At 43.0% G+C, this 16854-nt stretch overlaps 3 protein-coding genes across 5 annotated transcripts; 1 reads left to right on the plus strand and 2 right to left on the minus strand.

Moving 5' to 3' along the window:
• Positions 1-28: 28 nt before the first annotated feature.
• LOC113126135 (zinc finger protein 420-like) lies at positions 29-5512 on the minus strand. Of its 3 annotated transcripts, XM_026299986.1 has the most exons (4): positions 5274-5512; positions 4875-4889; positions 4134-4221; positions 29-4041 (listed from the first exon to the last, which is right to left on the minus strand). In XM_026299986.1, exon 4 carries the CDS (start codon positions 3724-3726, stop codon positions 496-498), a length of 3231 nt encoding a protein of 1076 aa, XP_026155771.1. In that variant the 5' UTR covers positions 3727-4041; positions 4134-4221; positions 4875-4889; positions 5274-5512; the 3' UTR covers positions 29-495. The 3 variants fall into 3 exon arrangements, with proteins under 3 accessions (XP_026155771.1, XP_026155770.1, XP_026155772.1); XM_026299985.1 differs by lacking the exon at positions 4875-4889 and having other exon boundaries at positions 4134-4248; XM_026299987.1 differs by lacking the exons at positions 4134-4221; positions 4875-4889 and having other exon boundaries at positions 5350-5512.
• Positions 5513-5871: 359 nt separating this feature from the next.
• LOC113126144 (gastrula zinc finger protein XlCGF57.1-like) lies at positions 5872-10809 on the minus strand. Its single transcript, XM_026300002.1, has 2 exons — positions 10658-10809; positions 5872-8337 (listed from the first exon to the last, which is right to left on the minus strand). Exons 1-2 carry the CDS (start codon positions 10719-10721, stop codon positions 6620-6622), a joined length of 1782 nt encoding a protein of 593 aa, XP_026155787.1. The 5' UTR covers positions 10722-10809; the 3' UTR covers positions 5872-6619.
• Positions 10810-13970: 3161 nt separating this feature from the next.
• Positions 13971-16349, plus strand: cart4 (cocaine- and amphetamine-regulated transcript 4). Its single transcript, XM_026300034.1, has 4 exons — positions 13971-14111; positions 14206-14370; positions 15161-15244; positions 16104-16349. The coding sequence occupies exons 2-4, from the start codon at positions 14227-14229 to the stop codon at positions 16209-16211; spliced, it is 336 nt and encodes a 111-aa protein (XP_026155819.1). The 5' UTR covers positions 13971-14111; positions 14206-14226; the 3' UTR covers positions 16212-16349.
• The last annotated feature ends 505 nt before the right edge of the window (positions 16350-16854 follow it).

Here is a 16854-nt window from a genome sequence, read left to right on the forward strand (position 1 = left end):
AACTGGACTTTGTTTTTTTTTTTAGGTGGAATTGTTTCACCACTGATCACACCTGCCCTGAAGAGTGTGAGGTGAAACCAACTCAGGAATGTGGGTCCAGAGACTCTCACCCGATTTACATAGTCCACCTAACGAGTCTATTCAGGCGAGGACTGGAGCTTGTGAGGATAAATATCTAAATAAATATCTTTAGACTGAAGAAGCCACTTGGATTAGTGGTGAAACATTTCTGCCTAAACACTAGTCCAATTGCCCGAACTCAGCTTCTAAAAAACTTCACCTGGTCCTTCCTGTTTTTAGTTCACATTTAAACTGCAGTGAGGAATATATATCTACATGTAAACAAAGTATTACCTACTTAATTTATGACTGTCAGTGTAAAACACAACCAGCTTGATGTCCTGTCATTGCTCTCAGCAACACACGGCTGCAAACCCTGAAAATTCATCGTTTCTTCCTGCTGTTTCAAATCTCTCTGTTCAGCAACTACGTGTTTTATTTCCTGTGTAGATTTTCACATGAGGACGCACCAACACAGCGATGGTACTTGAGCTCAGTATACCAAGCAAATCCCTTTTCACACACATTACAACTGTACTGTTTTTCTAGAGCGTGGATGATCATGTGAGACTGCATACTCGCCTTGTGAGCATATTTTTTACCACAAACTGGACAAGCAAATGGTTTTTCTCCTGTATGAGTTCTCTCATGTATCTTCAGATGGGACTTGTAAAGAAATTTCTGACCACATACGGAACAGAAAAATGATCTGTCCACGTCGTGTCTTTTCATGTGGCTCTTCATATGACGAACGTAGAGAAAACGTTTATCACACCGAGAGCAGCTGTACAATGTCCTGGGAGGATCGGATGTCCTTTTACATTCAGAAACTTCATTCATTTTCAAAGCATTTAAAACACACTGGGGCTTCCCTGTTGCTTTCCAAAAGTCATCACTCTCATGTTCAAGAAAGTCTGAAGTCCTGTGGTCAGAGCTGTTAAATGGGCTCCTGCCAGAATCGGATCCCACATCACTTTCAGACATGTCTTTATTAAAGCTTGACTGACTTCGCCTGGTTTCTTTCCAAAAATCACTGTCATCTGTGTCACACTCAGAAGAGTCCTGAGTCCTGTCATAAGGACCTTGTTGTAAAAGTCTATGTGGACCTGAGTTCCTGGCCGGTTCTGGTCCTTCACAGTCCTCTCCTCCCACAGAGTCTCTGTTCTCCTCAGTTTGGCTCTGATGAAGCTGTGAGGACTGAAGTTTCTCTTCATCATCATCTTCATTCTTCGCAGGGACAGGAGTGAATGGGAACTGGGAGATATCAGCCTCCTCCAGACCTTGAAGCTGCTCTCCTGCCCGACTGGTCCAGACCTCCTCCCGTTCCTCTTTGATGTGTGAGGGCTCTAGTGGATCCTGAACCTCTTTAATATGTGGGGACTCTGGTAAATCCTGGTCCTCTTTAACATGTGGGGACTCTGGGTCCTCCTGCTTCACCTCCCTCAGTAGTCCTGTATGGACTGCCATGTGTTGGCTCAGGCTTTCTGTCTGTGTAAACATGTGACCACATATGGAGCAGCTGAACAGTTTCTCTCCTCTCTGAGCTCGGTCATGAAAACTTTTGTTGCAAAATGTTTCGCTGCATCCAGAGCAGTGTTTCCTACTGGTGTCACTGTCAGAAGATTCATTGTGTTTCAGAGGTTTTAAATTTGAAGGATACCACCTGCTCTCTTTCCAAAAATCACTGTCAACACTGTCGTCACTCTGAGGCTTAAAGGACTCTGAAGCCTTGTTGGTATCGGGTCCCACATCTTCAGTCTTTGAACCTGACTGATGTTTCCTGATTTCTCTCCAAAAATCATCAGATTCAGGTTCAGAAAAGTCTGAAACTGGTTGTAGACGTCTATGTGGACCTGAGTTCCTGGGTGGTCCTGGTCCTCCACAGTCCTCTCCATCATCTGGTGTTTCCCCGTGTTCAGTTGAGCAGCTGGCTCGAGGCTCTGCCTCTCTGTTCTCCTCAGCTCGACTCTGGTGAGACTCCGACCACTTAACACATTTACGGTGATTCGGCTCATGGCGAGTGAATCTTCCGTCACAAACACTGCAGCTATAGTTTTCCTCCTTCGCATGGACTTCCATGTGTCTAGTCAGACATCTTCTCCATGCAAACTCTTTACCACAGATTGAGCAACTGAACTGTGTTTGTCTAGTGTGGATCCTCATGTGCTGAATTAATGACTCCCTGTCACCGAAGCCTGTGTTACAAACCGAACAGCAGATAGAGTTTTGCCCTGTGTGACATGTCATGTGAGAAGGTAAACTTTCATGTTTGGAAAATATTTTACCACACACTGAGCAGCTGCACGTTTTTCCTCTGGTGTGAGTTCTCATGTGCGTCTGCAGCTGGTGCTTACGGCCAAATCCCGAACCACACTGAGAGCAGCTGAACGATCTGCTGGCAGAGATCTGACCCTCAGTCTGGCTTTGACGGGGATGGGAGGAGTCAATGCACTTGTGAGTTTTGAGCTCTGACTCAAAAGCGAAACTTTTCTCACAAATAAAGCAATTGATTAATTTCTCTCCTGTATGGAGCAATATATGTCTCGTCAGATTTCGTCCCGATGCAAATGTTTTCCCACAGAATAAGCAACTGAATGGTTCCTCTCCTGGACAAATTCTCACATGAGTCTGCAGTGTGTGACTCCCTTCAGATCCTTTACGAGGCTCAGAGGAGCTGAGTGGTTTCTTGTAAGTATTACATACTGCATCACTTACAGAGGCGCCTTCATTGTTCAGATCATTGAAACCCGACTGCTGTTCACAAAAATCAGTGTCGACATTTTCGTCACTCTTATCTTCAATCTTGCCATTAAATAAACTAAGAGGTTTCTTACCAGAGCAATGTTGATCTCTCACAGACACTTTTTTCTTCCTCTGATAAGTTAAACCTGATTGATGCTGCCTGATATCTTTCCAAAAATCACTGTCATTGGGTTCATCAGACAGTTTAGTCTTCTTGTAAATATCCTGTTGTAAAAGTGTAACGGGATCTATGTTCCTGACTGGCTCTGATCCTCCACAGTCCTCTCTATCAAAGCCAGTTTTCTTCTGCTTGCCATGACACTTATGTTTTTTAATCTGAAAATGCCAATTGAATCTTCTGCCACAGTCACTGCAGGCAAAAGGTCTCACCCCAGAATGCCGTGCCATGTGTTGCATCGTGATTCCTCTCTGTGTAAATGTTTTCCCACAAATAGAGCAGCTGTACGGCCTCTCTCCTGTATGGCATCGCATGTGTATCTTCATTTGAGAACTAAACTGCCGTTGCACACCACAAATTGTACAAGTAAACAGTTTCTTTCCCTGGTGCATCCTCATGTGAGTCATCAGGAGGGAATTGTTCGGAAATGTTTCATCACATTCAGAACAGCTCAGTGGTTTCTTGTATTTATTATACTGACACTGTGATGACTCACCAACACACTTATGGTTTTTAAACTGTGATGCGGATCTGAATCTTTTATCACAAACACTACAGCTAAATGGTTCCACCCCTGAGTGGGTCAACATGTGGGTTCGTACAGCTCCTTCCTGTCTAAATTTCTTTCCACTAAATGGCTTCTCTCCTGTATGAGTCCTCAAGTGGTAGTTCAGTCCTACTTTCTGACTAAACCTTTTACCGCACCAAGTGCAACTAAAAGGTTTTTCTCCTGTGTGTGTTCTCATGGGTGTGTTTCAAGTTCCCCTCTGTGAAAAACTTCTTCCACACTCGGAACAGTGAAATGACTTTCTGTCAGGATCCTTCCTGGTTCATCAGTGCCATAACTCTCCTGTTCAGACAAGTCATTGAGGTCTAGTTGTGAATTTCTGTCTCAATCCGATCTTTCCTAGTCCTTCTCTGTCAGCACCTGTTTGTCTCTGAAGAAGACCAAGTTTCTCCTGTTCCTCTGTGTGGGGGGCTCTGGGCCCTCCTGGTCCAGACTCTCCACTTCTGCTGCACAACAGGAACTTCTTCTCTACTCACCAGTGGCTGCTTGACATCTGCAGGACACAAAAATACAGAGAGCACATTATGAAAAGCCATGAACTGATGTTTAATACTGGGTTTTATATGATTTTTTGCCATGAAGTACCTTCGTCACTCGTCCTCCAGAACCTACTGTTAGGAGCCTACTGTTGGAGCCAGTCCCAGCATGCATTGGGTGAGGGCTGGGTTCCCCCCTGGACAGATCAGTAGCCAATCACAGGCTGACACACAGAGACAGACACACAACCACATTCACACCTACGAACAATTTAGAGTCACCAACCAACCGAACCTGCATGTGTTTGGACTGTGGGAGGAGAAAACCCACACAGACACAGGGACAACATGCAGACTCCACACAGAAAGGCCCCGGGTCCACCTGGGTTCAGACCCTAATCCTGACCTGCATGTGTTTGGACTGTGGGAGGAGAAAACCCACACAGACACAGGGACAACATGCAGACTCCACACAGAAAGGCCCCGGGTCCACCTGGGTTCAGACCCTAATCTTGACCTGCATGTGTTTGGACTGTGGGAGGAGAAAACCCACACAGACACAGGGACAACATGCAGACTCCACACAGAAAGGCCCCGGGTCCACCTGGGTTCAGACCCTAATCCTGACCTGCATGTGTTTGGACTGTGGGAGGAGAAAACCCACACAGACACAGGGACAACATGCAGACTCCACACAGAAAGGCCCCGGGTCCACCTGGGTTCAGACCCTAATCCTGACCTGCATGTGTTTGGACTGTGGGAGGAGAAAACCCACACAGACACAGGGACAACATGCAGACTCCACACAGAAAGGCCCCGGGTCCACCTGGGTTCAGACCCTAATCCTGACCTGCATGTGTTTGGACTGTGGGAGGAGAAAACCCACACAGACACAGGGACAACATGCAGACTTTCAAAAAATTATTAATTTCACATAAACCTCTGACGCTAAGTTAAGACATAAGTCGTATCAAGTTAAAAACAAGATGAACATTTTATTAAAGTTCTTAATTACCAGTTGATGAGAATATTAATCAGCGATGATCAATCTTTTTATACATTTATATGAGATTAGAGCTAAATGTGGATTGTTGCATGAAGCCCAGTTCGGGTCTCTGGACCACTCTCACTATTCGTGTGTGACTAAACAGTAAATTAGCAAAGTGTCGACATTTCAGTGTAAATGTGACTAAAAACAAATCCTGTGGTTGTTCATAAAGTACATTCAGCTCACACATGATTTTCTTACAGCATTTCCTCTGAGACGTGGGACGGTTGTTCTTCTCACGGGCCCCCACAGGTTGACCTGCAGAAAGGAAACGCACCTGTGTCGCGGTTAGAAACCGGATCCAGCAGTTTTCGTTTGCGCTCGATCTTTTTCGTAGCCGGATGTTGTTCTCTGGAAATGTCCGAGGAGCTGCCGTTAAACGGGTCTTTAAGGTCCAGAAGCCTTACCTAGCCTCTGGTTTTGCAGACCTGCGAACAGACGGTGACCCAAGACCCGGAAACAAAAACACGGCTTCTGCTATACTCCTGTCCTTCACAATAAAAGCACTTTAGAGTTGTTTCTAAAGGAATCACAGCCATAAGCTGAAAACTTCAAGTACATTTATGTAGAAAATTGACTCACTTGTACTCGTCCCACCCTGATTGTGATTAAATATTTGAATACTTGCTAACATCATGGCAATGAGTGAAATACAAATAAACCAGATAAAATATATTTATTTAAACAATAAAATAATAGAATAACAGAGTATCACCTCCCGTTACATCAGTTTAAATATATTAAACGTGGGGCATCACTGTATTTTATATACAGAAATAAACAGATTTTCACTTAAAGAGCTTGTTAATTGTTTATTGTCTATTTTTATGCAATTACCTTCATTCTATTTTCATCTTTTGTAAAACACCTTGGTTTTATATGCGTGCTGTATAAATTAATTTGATTTGATCTGAACCTGTCGACTCCACTGATCCTACTAAAACAAAGATAATTTACTGTGACAGACAATAACACTTACATTATTCTGATATTCCAAAACGTATAGTAACAGTTGTCAAGTACAACAATTACACCTGAAAGTGTCACTTTACTTAGAAATGACTGCTGCATAGCCACACACTCGTAATAATTACAAACTGATGTACACCAATCTGCAGGTTGGACCTGAACATTTTATTTAACTTCATTTTGAGAATATTTAGAGCTGGACAATGTCTGGACATAAGAAAAGCTCATTCAAAATGACTTTTTCCAGAGTTGCGTGGAAAAAAATAAAATAAAATCCAATATCGTGTTTATGTTGCATCCATTAACAAAGACCATATACCATATTTCTCATATCAACGTTCATGGACTAAACACATTTCAACAGACATGTCTGTGGTGAGTTCACTGTCTGTAATAACAGTTGGACAGTTGAGTGCCTGCAGTCTGAAAACTGAAAACGACGTGCACAGCCAGGCAGACTGCATGTGTGCAGGAATCTTGCTCACTGGCTTGTCTTATTTAATTCAGTTCACTCAACATCTTCATAAATATAGATTCGTGAATTCAGTTGTGATGCAGATGTGACAAGTGTCTAAATATTAAACACATGTATGGTTTCTGACAAGTAACTTCTTATTGAATCCTTTACCACAAACGCTGCATTTGTACAGTTTTTCACCTGTGTGAATCGTCATGTGCTCTGTAAGGTGCACGTTTTGTTTAAAACTTTTACCACAAATTGAGCAACTGAAAGGTTTCTCTCCTGTGTGAATTCTCATGTGTGTCTTCAGGTTACCCTTAAGGCTAAATGTTTTACCACACTCAGTGCACCTGAAGGACTCCTTGGGAGGAACCTTTTTCTCAATTTGGCTCTGACGAAGCTGTGAAGACTCACCAACACACTTATGAGTTTTCAGTTGGGTATACCAAGTAAACCTTCTATCACAAACACTGCAGCAGAATCGTTTTTCTTCTGTGTGAACGGACATATGCAGCGTCATTCGTCTTTTATGCGCAAATCTTTTATCACAAAACGGACAACTAAATGGTTTCTCTCCAGTATGAATTCTCATGTGTAACTGCAGGGTTCCTTTCTGGCTGAAACTTTTGCCACAGAACGAGCATTCGAATGGTTTTTCTCCTGTGTGAATTCTCATATGTGCCAAAATGTTGCCACTGCAGCTGAAGCGTTTCTGACAAACTGAACAGCTAAATGGCTTCTCCCCGGTGTGTGTTCTCATGTGGCTCATTAGATGGTCCTTTCGGCAAAATGTTTTCCCACACTCCGAGCAGCTGAATGACTCCTTGTCAGAATTACATCGTGTGTCACTTACAGAGGCACCATCATCTTCCAGAGAGTTTGAATCTGACTGAGATTCTCTGGTTTCCTTCAAATTATCGTCCCCAGCTTCAATCCTATATTCGGGGGATTTATCATCAGTAACTTCTGGCAAATGTTGATCTGGATCTGAGTTCCTGGCTGGTTCTGATCCTGTGTGAGTTTTTCTGGTGATCATGTCATTAACATTGCGGTTGCTTTTTTTCTTTCCGGTGTGGATTCTCATGTGTCTGCTAACGTCTCCACTGTATCTAAATTGTTTTTTACAGATGGAACAGCTGAATGGTTTTTCTCCAGTATGAAGTCTCATGTGACTAATTGAGTTTCCTTTTTGAGAAAATCTTTTACCGCAAAAGGAGCAACTAAATGGTTTCTCTCCTGTATGAATTCTCATATGTGCATTCAGGTGTGGTTTGCGGCCAAATCTTTGACCACACTCTGAGCAGCTGAACAATCTCTCGACAGCATTACAGTTAAAATCAATAACAGGGGCATCGTTATTTTTCAGAGAATTTAAACCTGATTGAGGTTCTCTGGTCTCCTCCCAGTCACCATCGCTGACATCAGTCTCTGAAGAGTCAAGCCTGTCGTCAGTACCTGGTCCAAAAAGTCTATGAGGTCCTTTGTCCCTGGCTGGTTCTGGTCTGCTACAGTCTTCTCCTCCCACAAAGTCTCTGTTCTCATCAGTTTGGTTCTGATGAAGCTGTAAGAACTGAGGTTTCTCTTCATCATCTTCACTCTTCACAGGGACAGGAGTGATTGGGAACCGGATGATACCAGCCTTATCCAGCCCTTGAAGCTGATCTCCCTCCTGATGGGTCCAGACCTCCTCCTGTTCCTTTTTAATGTGAGGAGGTTCTGCTGGATCCTGTTCCTGTTTAATGTGTGGGGGCTCTGTTGGATCCTGGTTCAGACTGGGGCTCCAGTCCTGGTGATCTTCTTCACCAACAATCACCTTTCGGACATCTGAAGGCAGCTCTGGATCACAGACAGATATTAAAGTAAACCCATGAGCTTTTGTTATATTATGATGCTGTAGCTCCAAATTCTAACTTAGCTACCTTTGATTTGTTTTGTTGTGGCTGAATTAGTCTAATTTATTTGTTTTATACAACAAATGGGACTCGTACATTTACTCTGGGGTTAAGTTGTAATTAAAAGTGCCAATATCAAAAACTTCCCATCACAGGAGTAAAATACAAATGGTTCTCTGTCTAAAGCAGGGGTGGCCGACTCATGGTCCTTGAGAGCCACTGCCCTGGTTGTTTTCCTGCTATCCTTGCCCTACACATTGCTGGTTACATGATCTGGTGTGTTCAGTGAGTCCGAAGCAGGAGGATGCCATCTCAGATAAGGATGGAGTGGGGGAAGATAAAATGAATTGGTAATTATTAGCAGTGGGTAGAGCAGTGGACCTCAAGGGTCATGGGTTGGCCACCCCTGGTCCTGATGCTGGTACTACTGGTCATCCACTGAACAGATTCACGTATGATAGAGATCTGGGTAGAACTGGGCAATAAAATTATCTCCATTATTAAAAAATAAACAATGACACAGTGATGAGTAATCTTTAATAAATTCATTATTTCCACCTTTGGGTTAATCTTAATCTGCACGATGATTCTGTCATGGCACAGCATGTTCGACCTAGACGAGGAAAATAAACACACGTGTTGGGAAATGATGAACTGAGTCAGATGTTGCACGGGACGAAGTAAATGCAATAGAGAGGTCACATCACCTCAGCGGCTTGGTATGGATTACTACAGACAGGTATCCGCTGTAAAACATAAGCACAAAAAACCTTTTCCATCATGTCAGAAGGCAGCATTACCAACATTGTCAGAAAACCTGAGCTCCCAGACTCGAACCGGCTCGAACCTGTCCCAAGTCGGCAGCAGTATCTCACCTTTTCCCTCTTTAAATCATGTCATCAGTGCAGCGGAAGCAGCAGCGACGCAGTGACGCATTTATAGGCAAAGACGTTATGGTGGAAAAATGCAGGTATGAAAGCTGACGGACAGAAACATTTTCAGGTTTATGCTGCTTTCAGGGATGTGGAGGAGCAGCTAGTGAGGCGTAGTGCTGTTGCAGCAGACTGATAATCAAACCCAATCAGCTTACTGATTAAAAAGAAAACGACTAGTGGTGCTTTGCTGCTCTTCCATATACAAGATGATGAAAAAAGACTAGAAACGTTTTTCTTGAGTTTGTGGCGAGAAAAACTAAAACAGAAAATTTGTCTTGTCCATGAAAAATGTTTTGGTCATTTCACTCAACTGGATTTGTTGCTGAAGGTGAGTGAGGACAACACGTCCCCCTGAACATCACTAGCTGCTTTAATGTGACAAATCTGCAGTCGCTACCTGTTTTAATGCTCTGACTGAAGCTTATTCTGACTGAAGCTCATTCTGACTGAAGCTTATTCTGTCTGAAGCTTATTCTGACTGAAGCTCATTGTCTGAAGCTCATTCTGACTGAAGCTCCTGTCTGAAGCTTATTCTGACTGAAGCTCATTCCTTCTGAAGCTTATTCCTTCTAAAGCTCATTGTCTGAAGCTTATTCTGTCTGAAATTCTGTCTGAAGCTCATTCCTTCTGAAGCTTATTCTGACTGAAGCTCATTCCTTCTGAAGCTCATTCTGACTGAAGCTCATTCTGTCTGAAGTTCATTCTGACTGAAGCTTATTCTGCATGAAGCTCATTCTGACTGGCTTATTCTGCCTGAAGCTCATCGACTGAAGCTTATTCTGTCTGAAGTTAATTGACTGAAGCTCATTCTGACTGAAGCTTATTCTGTCTGAAGTTCATTGACTGAAGCTTATTCTGTCTGAAGCTCATTGACTGAAGCTCATTCTGACTGAAGCTTATTCTGTCTGAAGCTCATTGACTGAAGCTTATTCTGTCTGAAGCTCATTGACTGAAGCTCATTCTGACTGAAGCTTATTCTGTCTGAAGTTCATTCTGACAAGCTTATTCTGACTGAAGCTCATTCTGACTGAAGCTCATTCTGTCTGAAGCTCATTCTGTCTGAATCTCATTCTGACTGAAGTTCATTGACTGAAGCTCATTCTGTCTGAAGCTCATTCTGACTGAAGCTCATTCTGTATGAAGCTCATTCTGACTGAAGTTCATTCGGACTGAAGCTCATTCTGACTGAAGCTCATTCTGTCTGAAGCTTAGTCAGAATGAGCTTCAGCTCTGACTGAAGCTTCTGCTTCATGTTATGACTGGCTAACGTTAGCTTAGCAACGTTAGCACAGCAGTGAACATGTTTCCAGCAGCACAAACGAAACAAACCTTCTCCTCTCAGCTTCGGTTCCCATTTCAGAACCACATCCTGCAGTTTGAGGGTTGGATCCATCTCGGCTCCGAAGGGAATAAAGGTCGTTATTTGGACCCAGCGAACCGATTTACTGGACTCGCTGTTCGCATCGTGAAGCTTCGTGAAATACGAGCGATCGCTTCCTGGGTACCTTCCAAAATAAAAGCCTCTTTGAGTAATGCCCAAGCACTGATTATGGATTTGTTAAACATCAATTTATTTCATGTTTACATGTTTACACAGGTCCACTTGTTATTATAAGTAAATAATACAAGTCAACCCCTAAAACAAATACAAATCAAATGTTTGCATTTCAAAAGAGACACAAGATTTGAAACGAACCTGTTTATTTAATGAGAAACAAATATTTAGAGGCTTCAAAACCACTTCGATCCATGTAGACAGATAAAGATCAATTATTAATTGCAGATTGTTCAAAATAAAAGAGAAATATTTCATGTTTATTTAAAAAAACATATGAGAACCAGTGTAAAAAGTAAATCTAGACTTTGACTGATAATAGTTTTCTCAATAATGCCTAATCCATCAGGAGATGTTAGATGTTGTGTCGTACAAATTTACTTTCCAGCTCTGCCTCATGTAGAAACGTGACAGAAAGTGACGGGTTCATGTCGTGGTTTATTTGTGGCGTCGCCGTGATCGACGGCGTCTCAGTGAGTGTTGATGGAAGCAGGAGGTGACGCCTCAGGCTGCTGGTTATTTCAGTCCAGGAGGAATCTGCACGACACGCAGCTAAACCCAGCACAGACACCGGGATTAGCTGACTTGATAGTTTTATGTCCCGAATGCAGAGAGCACTCAGACTCATGTGGTGTTAAGGATTAAACTATTACACAGCAGGGAGCCACACCGCTGACCTGGCTCACATGGTTCTTCCTCACTAAAAACCAACTCCAGTCATCGCTATGAGCAGAGAGAAGCTGGAACCGGAGCAGAGACCAGTGGACTCTTGGTTCCTTCAGAGCCTGTAAACAGTGACGGCCGTTCTCAGCGTCTAGAGCTGGTTTTTGGAAGAAGACGGGCCTCCCATTGTTGGTGAGGAAGAACCATGTGAGCCAGGTCAGCGGTGTGGCTCCCTGCTGTGTGTTTAATAGTTTTTGGACAACAATGGAGGTCTACGGCACAGACCCATAAGCTGAACCAGGTTCTGGATTCACACACACACAGACACCTACCTACAGGATGAAAGGTGTGTTTCATGCAGTCTCCTCTCTGATTGTAGGGCGGTGACCTTCAGTGAAGCTCTGCTGTCAGTTGATAACACACAAACACACACACACAACGTCACATAACTGTGTCACACACTGTACTGAAACACACACGGCACAAACGTGACGACAACAGCAGATATTCAGCATGAACCACTTTGTCTCTGCAGCTGTGGTTTAACCTGAAACAGCATAAAAAAATGCATTTTCTTTCTATTCACACATTTTTATTGAAAGGAAAAGGAAACATATTGTTTTTTAGTGCATAAATAATACAACGTGATTAATTGATTGTGTGACCATGCCTCCGATCAGTTACAGTGCTCCATCAGCTGATCATTGGATTCCAAGGTGAGGTAACTGGTTGTGTTTGTGATGCAGTTGTTGGCAGATGTGAATAAACAGCCGCTGGAGATAAATGTGCCATCGACGGCCGAGGCTGCAGACGCCATTTATTCAAAAACGCCACAGAATAAGACGACAGCTCGGCTCGGTGACCTTCAGAAGAAAAATGAGCCTCGAGCAGAAAACAGAGAAACAAAGTACAGCACATAAAAATCATTATATTTCCTTTTGATAGTAGCTGATTTTTCTAGTACATTGACTTTAACATTTAATTCAGATTTGGATGTTTGATGTGAATAAAGGTGAGATGATTTTTATTGTGATTTGGTGCTATACAAATAAAAGTGAACTGAGATAAAATAGACTAATGATTGCAGTAAAAATGATCCACCGGTTTAATATGCATTGTACCAATTTACAAAATATACAAATAGAGTATTCTGATGTTCGAGGTTTATCCGTTTTTCTACCTGTCTGAGGTTTTTGTGGCATTTGAGTCGAGGCTGTGACGACAGATGATGTTTTATGGTTGTTCTGAATGTACAAACGTCTGAGGCTCATGTGTAAACGACCTGCAGAGGACGGGCAGGTTTCTGTTCGTTTGGAGATATGAGGTTTCCAGGGGCCAGGGGAGCATGCAGGGTGACATTTAGCGTTAATGAGCTGAGATGAAAGCAGCAGGGACTGAACAAGTCTCATGGCAGGTCGCTGTGATGCAAATCAGACAAAGAAAAGGGCACAAACACTTGCCTCCTGCGTCATCATTAAATACAGGTCGGAGCTGAGGTCAGCGGGATCAGACTGGCTACCTCCAAGTGAGATGCATGATGGGAATTCATCAACAAAGAGCATTCAACAGAAGCAGCGAATCCCCATAGCTCCTGACCTGAGACCTGTGTTTAATAGACAGGTACAGACTGAGTCAGTCTGAGTGGAAATAACAACTGTCCCATGAGGACCTGCCACAGAAAACATTTGTCAGCATCTGTCAGCTCGACCACCCAGACTGTCACTCAGCTCATTTCATCTGCACTGATTCCCGGCCAAGTGCTACAGACGTAAAATAACGTCAAACAGATGTAAAATAACGTCAAACAGACTTAAATTACCTCAAATAGACATAAAACAACCTCAAACTGACGTAAAACAACCTCAGACAAAACAACCTCAAACAGATGTAAAACAACCTCATACAGACGTAAAACAACCTCAAGCAGACAAAACAACCTCAGACGTAAAACAACCTCAAGCAGACGTAAAACAACCTCAAGCAGACAAAACAACCTCAGACGTAAAACAACCTCAAACAGACATATAACAACCTCAAGCAGACAAAACAACCTCAGACGTAAAACAACCTCAAACAGACAAAACAACCTCAAGCAGACAAAACAACCTCAGACGTAAAATAACCTGACAGACATAAAACAACCTCAAACAGATGTAAAACAACAGGGATGAGTTAACTGTGTTTTTGCTGCTTTTCTGACCTTCAGCTGAGTCACAGCATGACCTTCGACCTCAGGTCTGCAGGCTGCAGCATCGACCTGTTTAATATTAACCACACAGGCGCATCATCAATCACAGGCCAGCACATCCACACGGGGTTTATCTGATATACATGAAAATCTGTCAGCACAGACATCCCACAGCAGGAGGCGCAGAGTCGTATAAATACAGGCGGAGGAGGAACCACAGAGTCCATGTGAGGAGGAGGACGAGGAGCACACCGAGAGAGAAACGATAAGGACCAGGACTCGAGCTCACATTAGACACCAGAGCAGAAGAAAAGAAGCAGCTGAATATTTCCATAACATTCCCGTAGGATCTCTCATTATTTCTGTGGAATTTAATTGTGAGTTTTTATCTGTCTCACAGAACTTCATTCATGTTTATGCTTTTAGCGTCTGTGTTAAATACACAAAACATTTCTGTTCTTATATGTTTAGGATTGTTAAACATTTTTGGTGATGGAGAGCATGCGAGCCCTGGTCTACCTGTCCGTCTGTCTGACTGTGCTGACATCACTCTGTCAGGGTCAAAGGTCGGCCGACAACCAGCTGCCGCCTGCAGCCGACGATGAGCCGATCCTCGGACTCACAACCAGAGAGCTGGTGAGTCATCTGTCTGTTGAAAGTGTCATTACATTTGTAAAGTCCAACTACAGGTAATTTAAAATGAAACTAATTATAATGTTAACGATGGTGGTGAAAATATAATAGTGATATTATGGCGTACAGTGGAAAATGAATGATTAGATGGATAAAGACAGAAACCTAAACTTCTAAGAGTAAATTCCTGTAAAATGAAAAATAATTAAGAGAGTAAAGAAAGTTAAATTCTAAAATCATCACATTAAACTATACTAGTGATGTCCCAATTCAGGTTTCTCCCCATGATCCTGATCCGGATCATTGGATCCTGAGAATCTGCCCACACTTGATAACACAGTTATCACTATTCAAATCTATTTCTGGATAATTTAATGGCTCTGCAATGCATTAAAAAATTACCTGCATCCAAACTGTCCCATAACATTTTGTTATTTATTTTTTAGTAACTGTTATTGTGAACTGGGTTCAGGGGAACCCTGTTGGTTCTGTAGCTGTTTTGTCAAAATGGTGCTCAGACTGCAGCCATTACAACTGCCTACTGCACAGCTTTTACTTTCTATGTGAAAATATTTCCACACATTTGTGCTGCAAACTGCACTCTGCGTTTACAACACCTGAGAGACATAGAACCAAGGATCCGGCTGATACTGATCTCTGAGATCGGACTGACACGTCCCTAAATATTAAACTACAAGCTGAGTGTTACTGTTTCTTCTTTTTCATCTGGTCTGAATTAATGCATTTTGTTTTGTGTGTCTGTGTATGTTTCTGTGTGTGTGTGTGTGTTCAGGCTGAAGCTCTGCAGAGGGCCTTAGATGAAGCCGACTCCACTCTCGGCCTCTCTGTGGAAAAGAAAGCCAGCGTGATCCCACGGGTGAGAATGAGTCCGAGCAGGAAACACTTTTCACACCTGTTTCACACGGCGCTCAGACTGCATTAAAGTAAATACAAGCCTTTTATGATGTGACCGGGCTGTGCAAAGGTTTGGATCTGACTTTCATTAGGGTTTGACCAGCTCAACAGTAAGTGGAGGAGGTGGATATGTGTTAAAGTGTGATAGAGGTCAGAGGTCACAGACTGACACCCCCTCAGTGCAGATATCAGGTTTGTGTTGTGTTCACTGTCTCTGCTGAGGAGCAGCAAAGACTCTCTGTTCTTATCGTGCAAACGCTAATGCTAAACTTTAAGCTTGTATTTTGTCACGTTAAGCTTTTGGTGTCCTGACCTGTGCTGGTTACAGCCAATCACCGTTGACCCCTGTGAGAACTGACAAAGAGCTGATTCACCTCGTGGACAGTGTATCCCAAAGTGTATGATAACGAATCGTATGGAGACAGACTGTTTGCCTGCTGAGTATCAGCAGCAGATCCACACAATAAAAGAGACAGAGTGAGTGACAGAGTAACAAAGTGCTGCCGACGGCCTGCGGCTGCTTTTTCACTGGATCAAAAACCTTCAGGAGCTCCAGTGAAACTGGAGATGACATGATTAAGCTCTTTCCTCAGCATCTGTTCTCTCCTGACTGCTCAGACCACAAAAAGGTTTCTGTAGAACAGAATAACTGATCCATCGGTGTCGAACACCCAGATATTATAGCATGACGCCTCCGTGTTTCTGTGGGCACCAGCTGTAACCCTGGTCAGGTGATCAGGTTCCAAGTGGACACAGTTTTCAGAGTCTCTGTTCTGAAACCTGACAGACTGTTGGTTTGACTGTCTGTCTTTCTGTCTCAGTGTGATGTAGGCGAGCGCTGTGCAATGAAACATGGACCTCGGATTGGTCGGCTGTGCGACTGTCTGAGAGGAACGGCGTGCAACACCTTCTTCCTGCGCTGCTACTGAACACGTTTGTACTTCTGTGTTTGTGAGCACGCGGCCTCTAACCCTGAAGGTGAACCCTAAAGAACCCTAAAACCAGGTCTTTTGAAGAGAGGACCAAACTAAGAGCTGCAAAGCTGGTCCTCATGAACACTGAAGTACCCACACACCTGTTGTCTCTACGTATTTGTTTTCATGTGTCCATTTCTGTTCAGATTCATTTATTTTTGTAAATAAAGTTTCTTCATAAAGCTGCATGCCTCCAGTGACCTCATCATTTATAATCAGGTTTATATTTATAATATATATAAATAAATATAATAGATATTTAATAATAATAATAAATATAGTATATATAGTGGGTTGTGATTTCATGGGTTCAGTGTCCTGCAGTGTGTTTGTAGTTAAAAGCCTCTGTTGCGTTTGAGGACACTCATTTTAACTGTAAAAAGGACACAATCAAACAAACAAACTCACACAGTCCCGTTACTGTTTGTCTTCTGGCCCTGGTTTTCAAAGTGTCTTTGAACACACGTGTTGGTGCAGCAGCAGCTTGTTGTCACCATCAAGCGTCTCAAACTGGTGATCAACCTCTGTCAGCTCAGTGTGGGCCAAGCTGCCACCTGTCAATCAAACCTGCTGAAATCAGGAGGCAAGAAGAAGAAAT

The sequence above is a fragment of the Mastacembelus armatus genome, chromosome 11, assembly GCF_900324485.2.
Source record: "Mastacembelus armatus chromosome 11, fMasArm1.2, whole genome shotgun sequence".
Taxonomy (NCBI): domain Eukaryota; kingdom Metazoa; phylum Chordata; class Actinopteri; order Synbranchiformes; family Mastacembelidae; genus Mastacembelus; species Mastacembelus armatus.

Excerpts from the sequence above, each read along its gene's own strand:
- LOC113126135 (XM_026299987.1), bottom strand. The coding sequence starts at position 3,726 with ATGAGAACACACACAGGAGAAAAACCTTTTAGTTGCACTTGGTGCGGT.
- LOC113126144 (XM_026300002.1), bottom strand. The coding sequence starts at position 10,721 with ATGGATCCAACCCTCAAACTGCAGGATGTGGTTCTGAAATGGGAACCG. Across the intron at positions 8,338-10,657 it reads ACCGAAGCTGAGAGGAGAAG|AGCTGCCTTCAGATGTCCGA; the intron begins GTTTGTTTCGTT and ends TCTGTGATCCAG.
- cart4 (XM_026300034.1), top strand. The coding sequence starts at position 14,227 with ATGGAGAGCATGCGAGCCCTGGTCTACCTGTCCGTCTGTCTGACTGTG. Across the intron at positions 14,371-15,160 it reads GACTCACAACCAGAGAGCTG|GCTGAAGCTCTGCAGAGGGC; the intron begins GTGAGTCATCTG and ends GTGTGTGTTCAG. Across the intron at positions 15,245-16,103 it reads AAGCCAGCGTGATCCCACGG|TGTGATGTAGGCGAGCGCTG; the intron begins GTGAGAATGAGT and ends TTTCTGTCTCAG.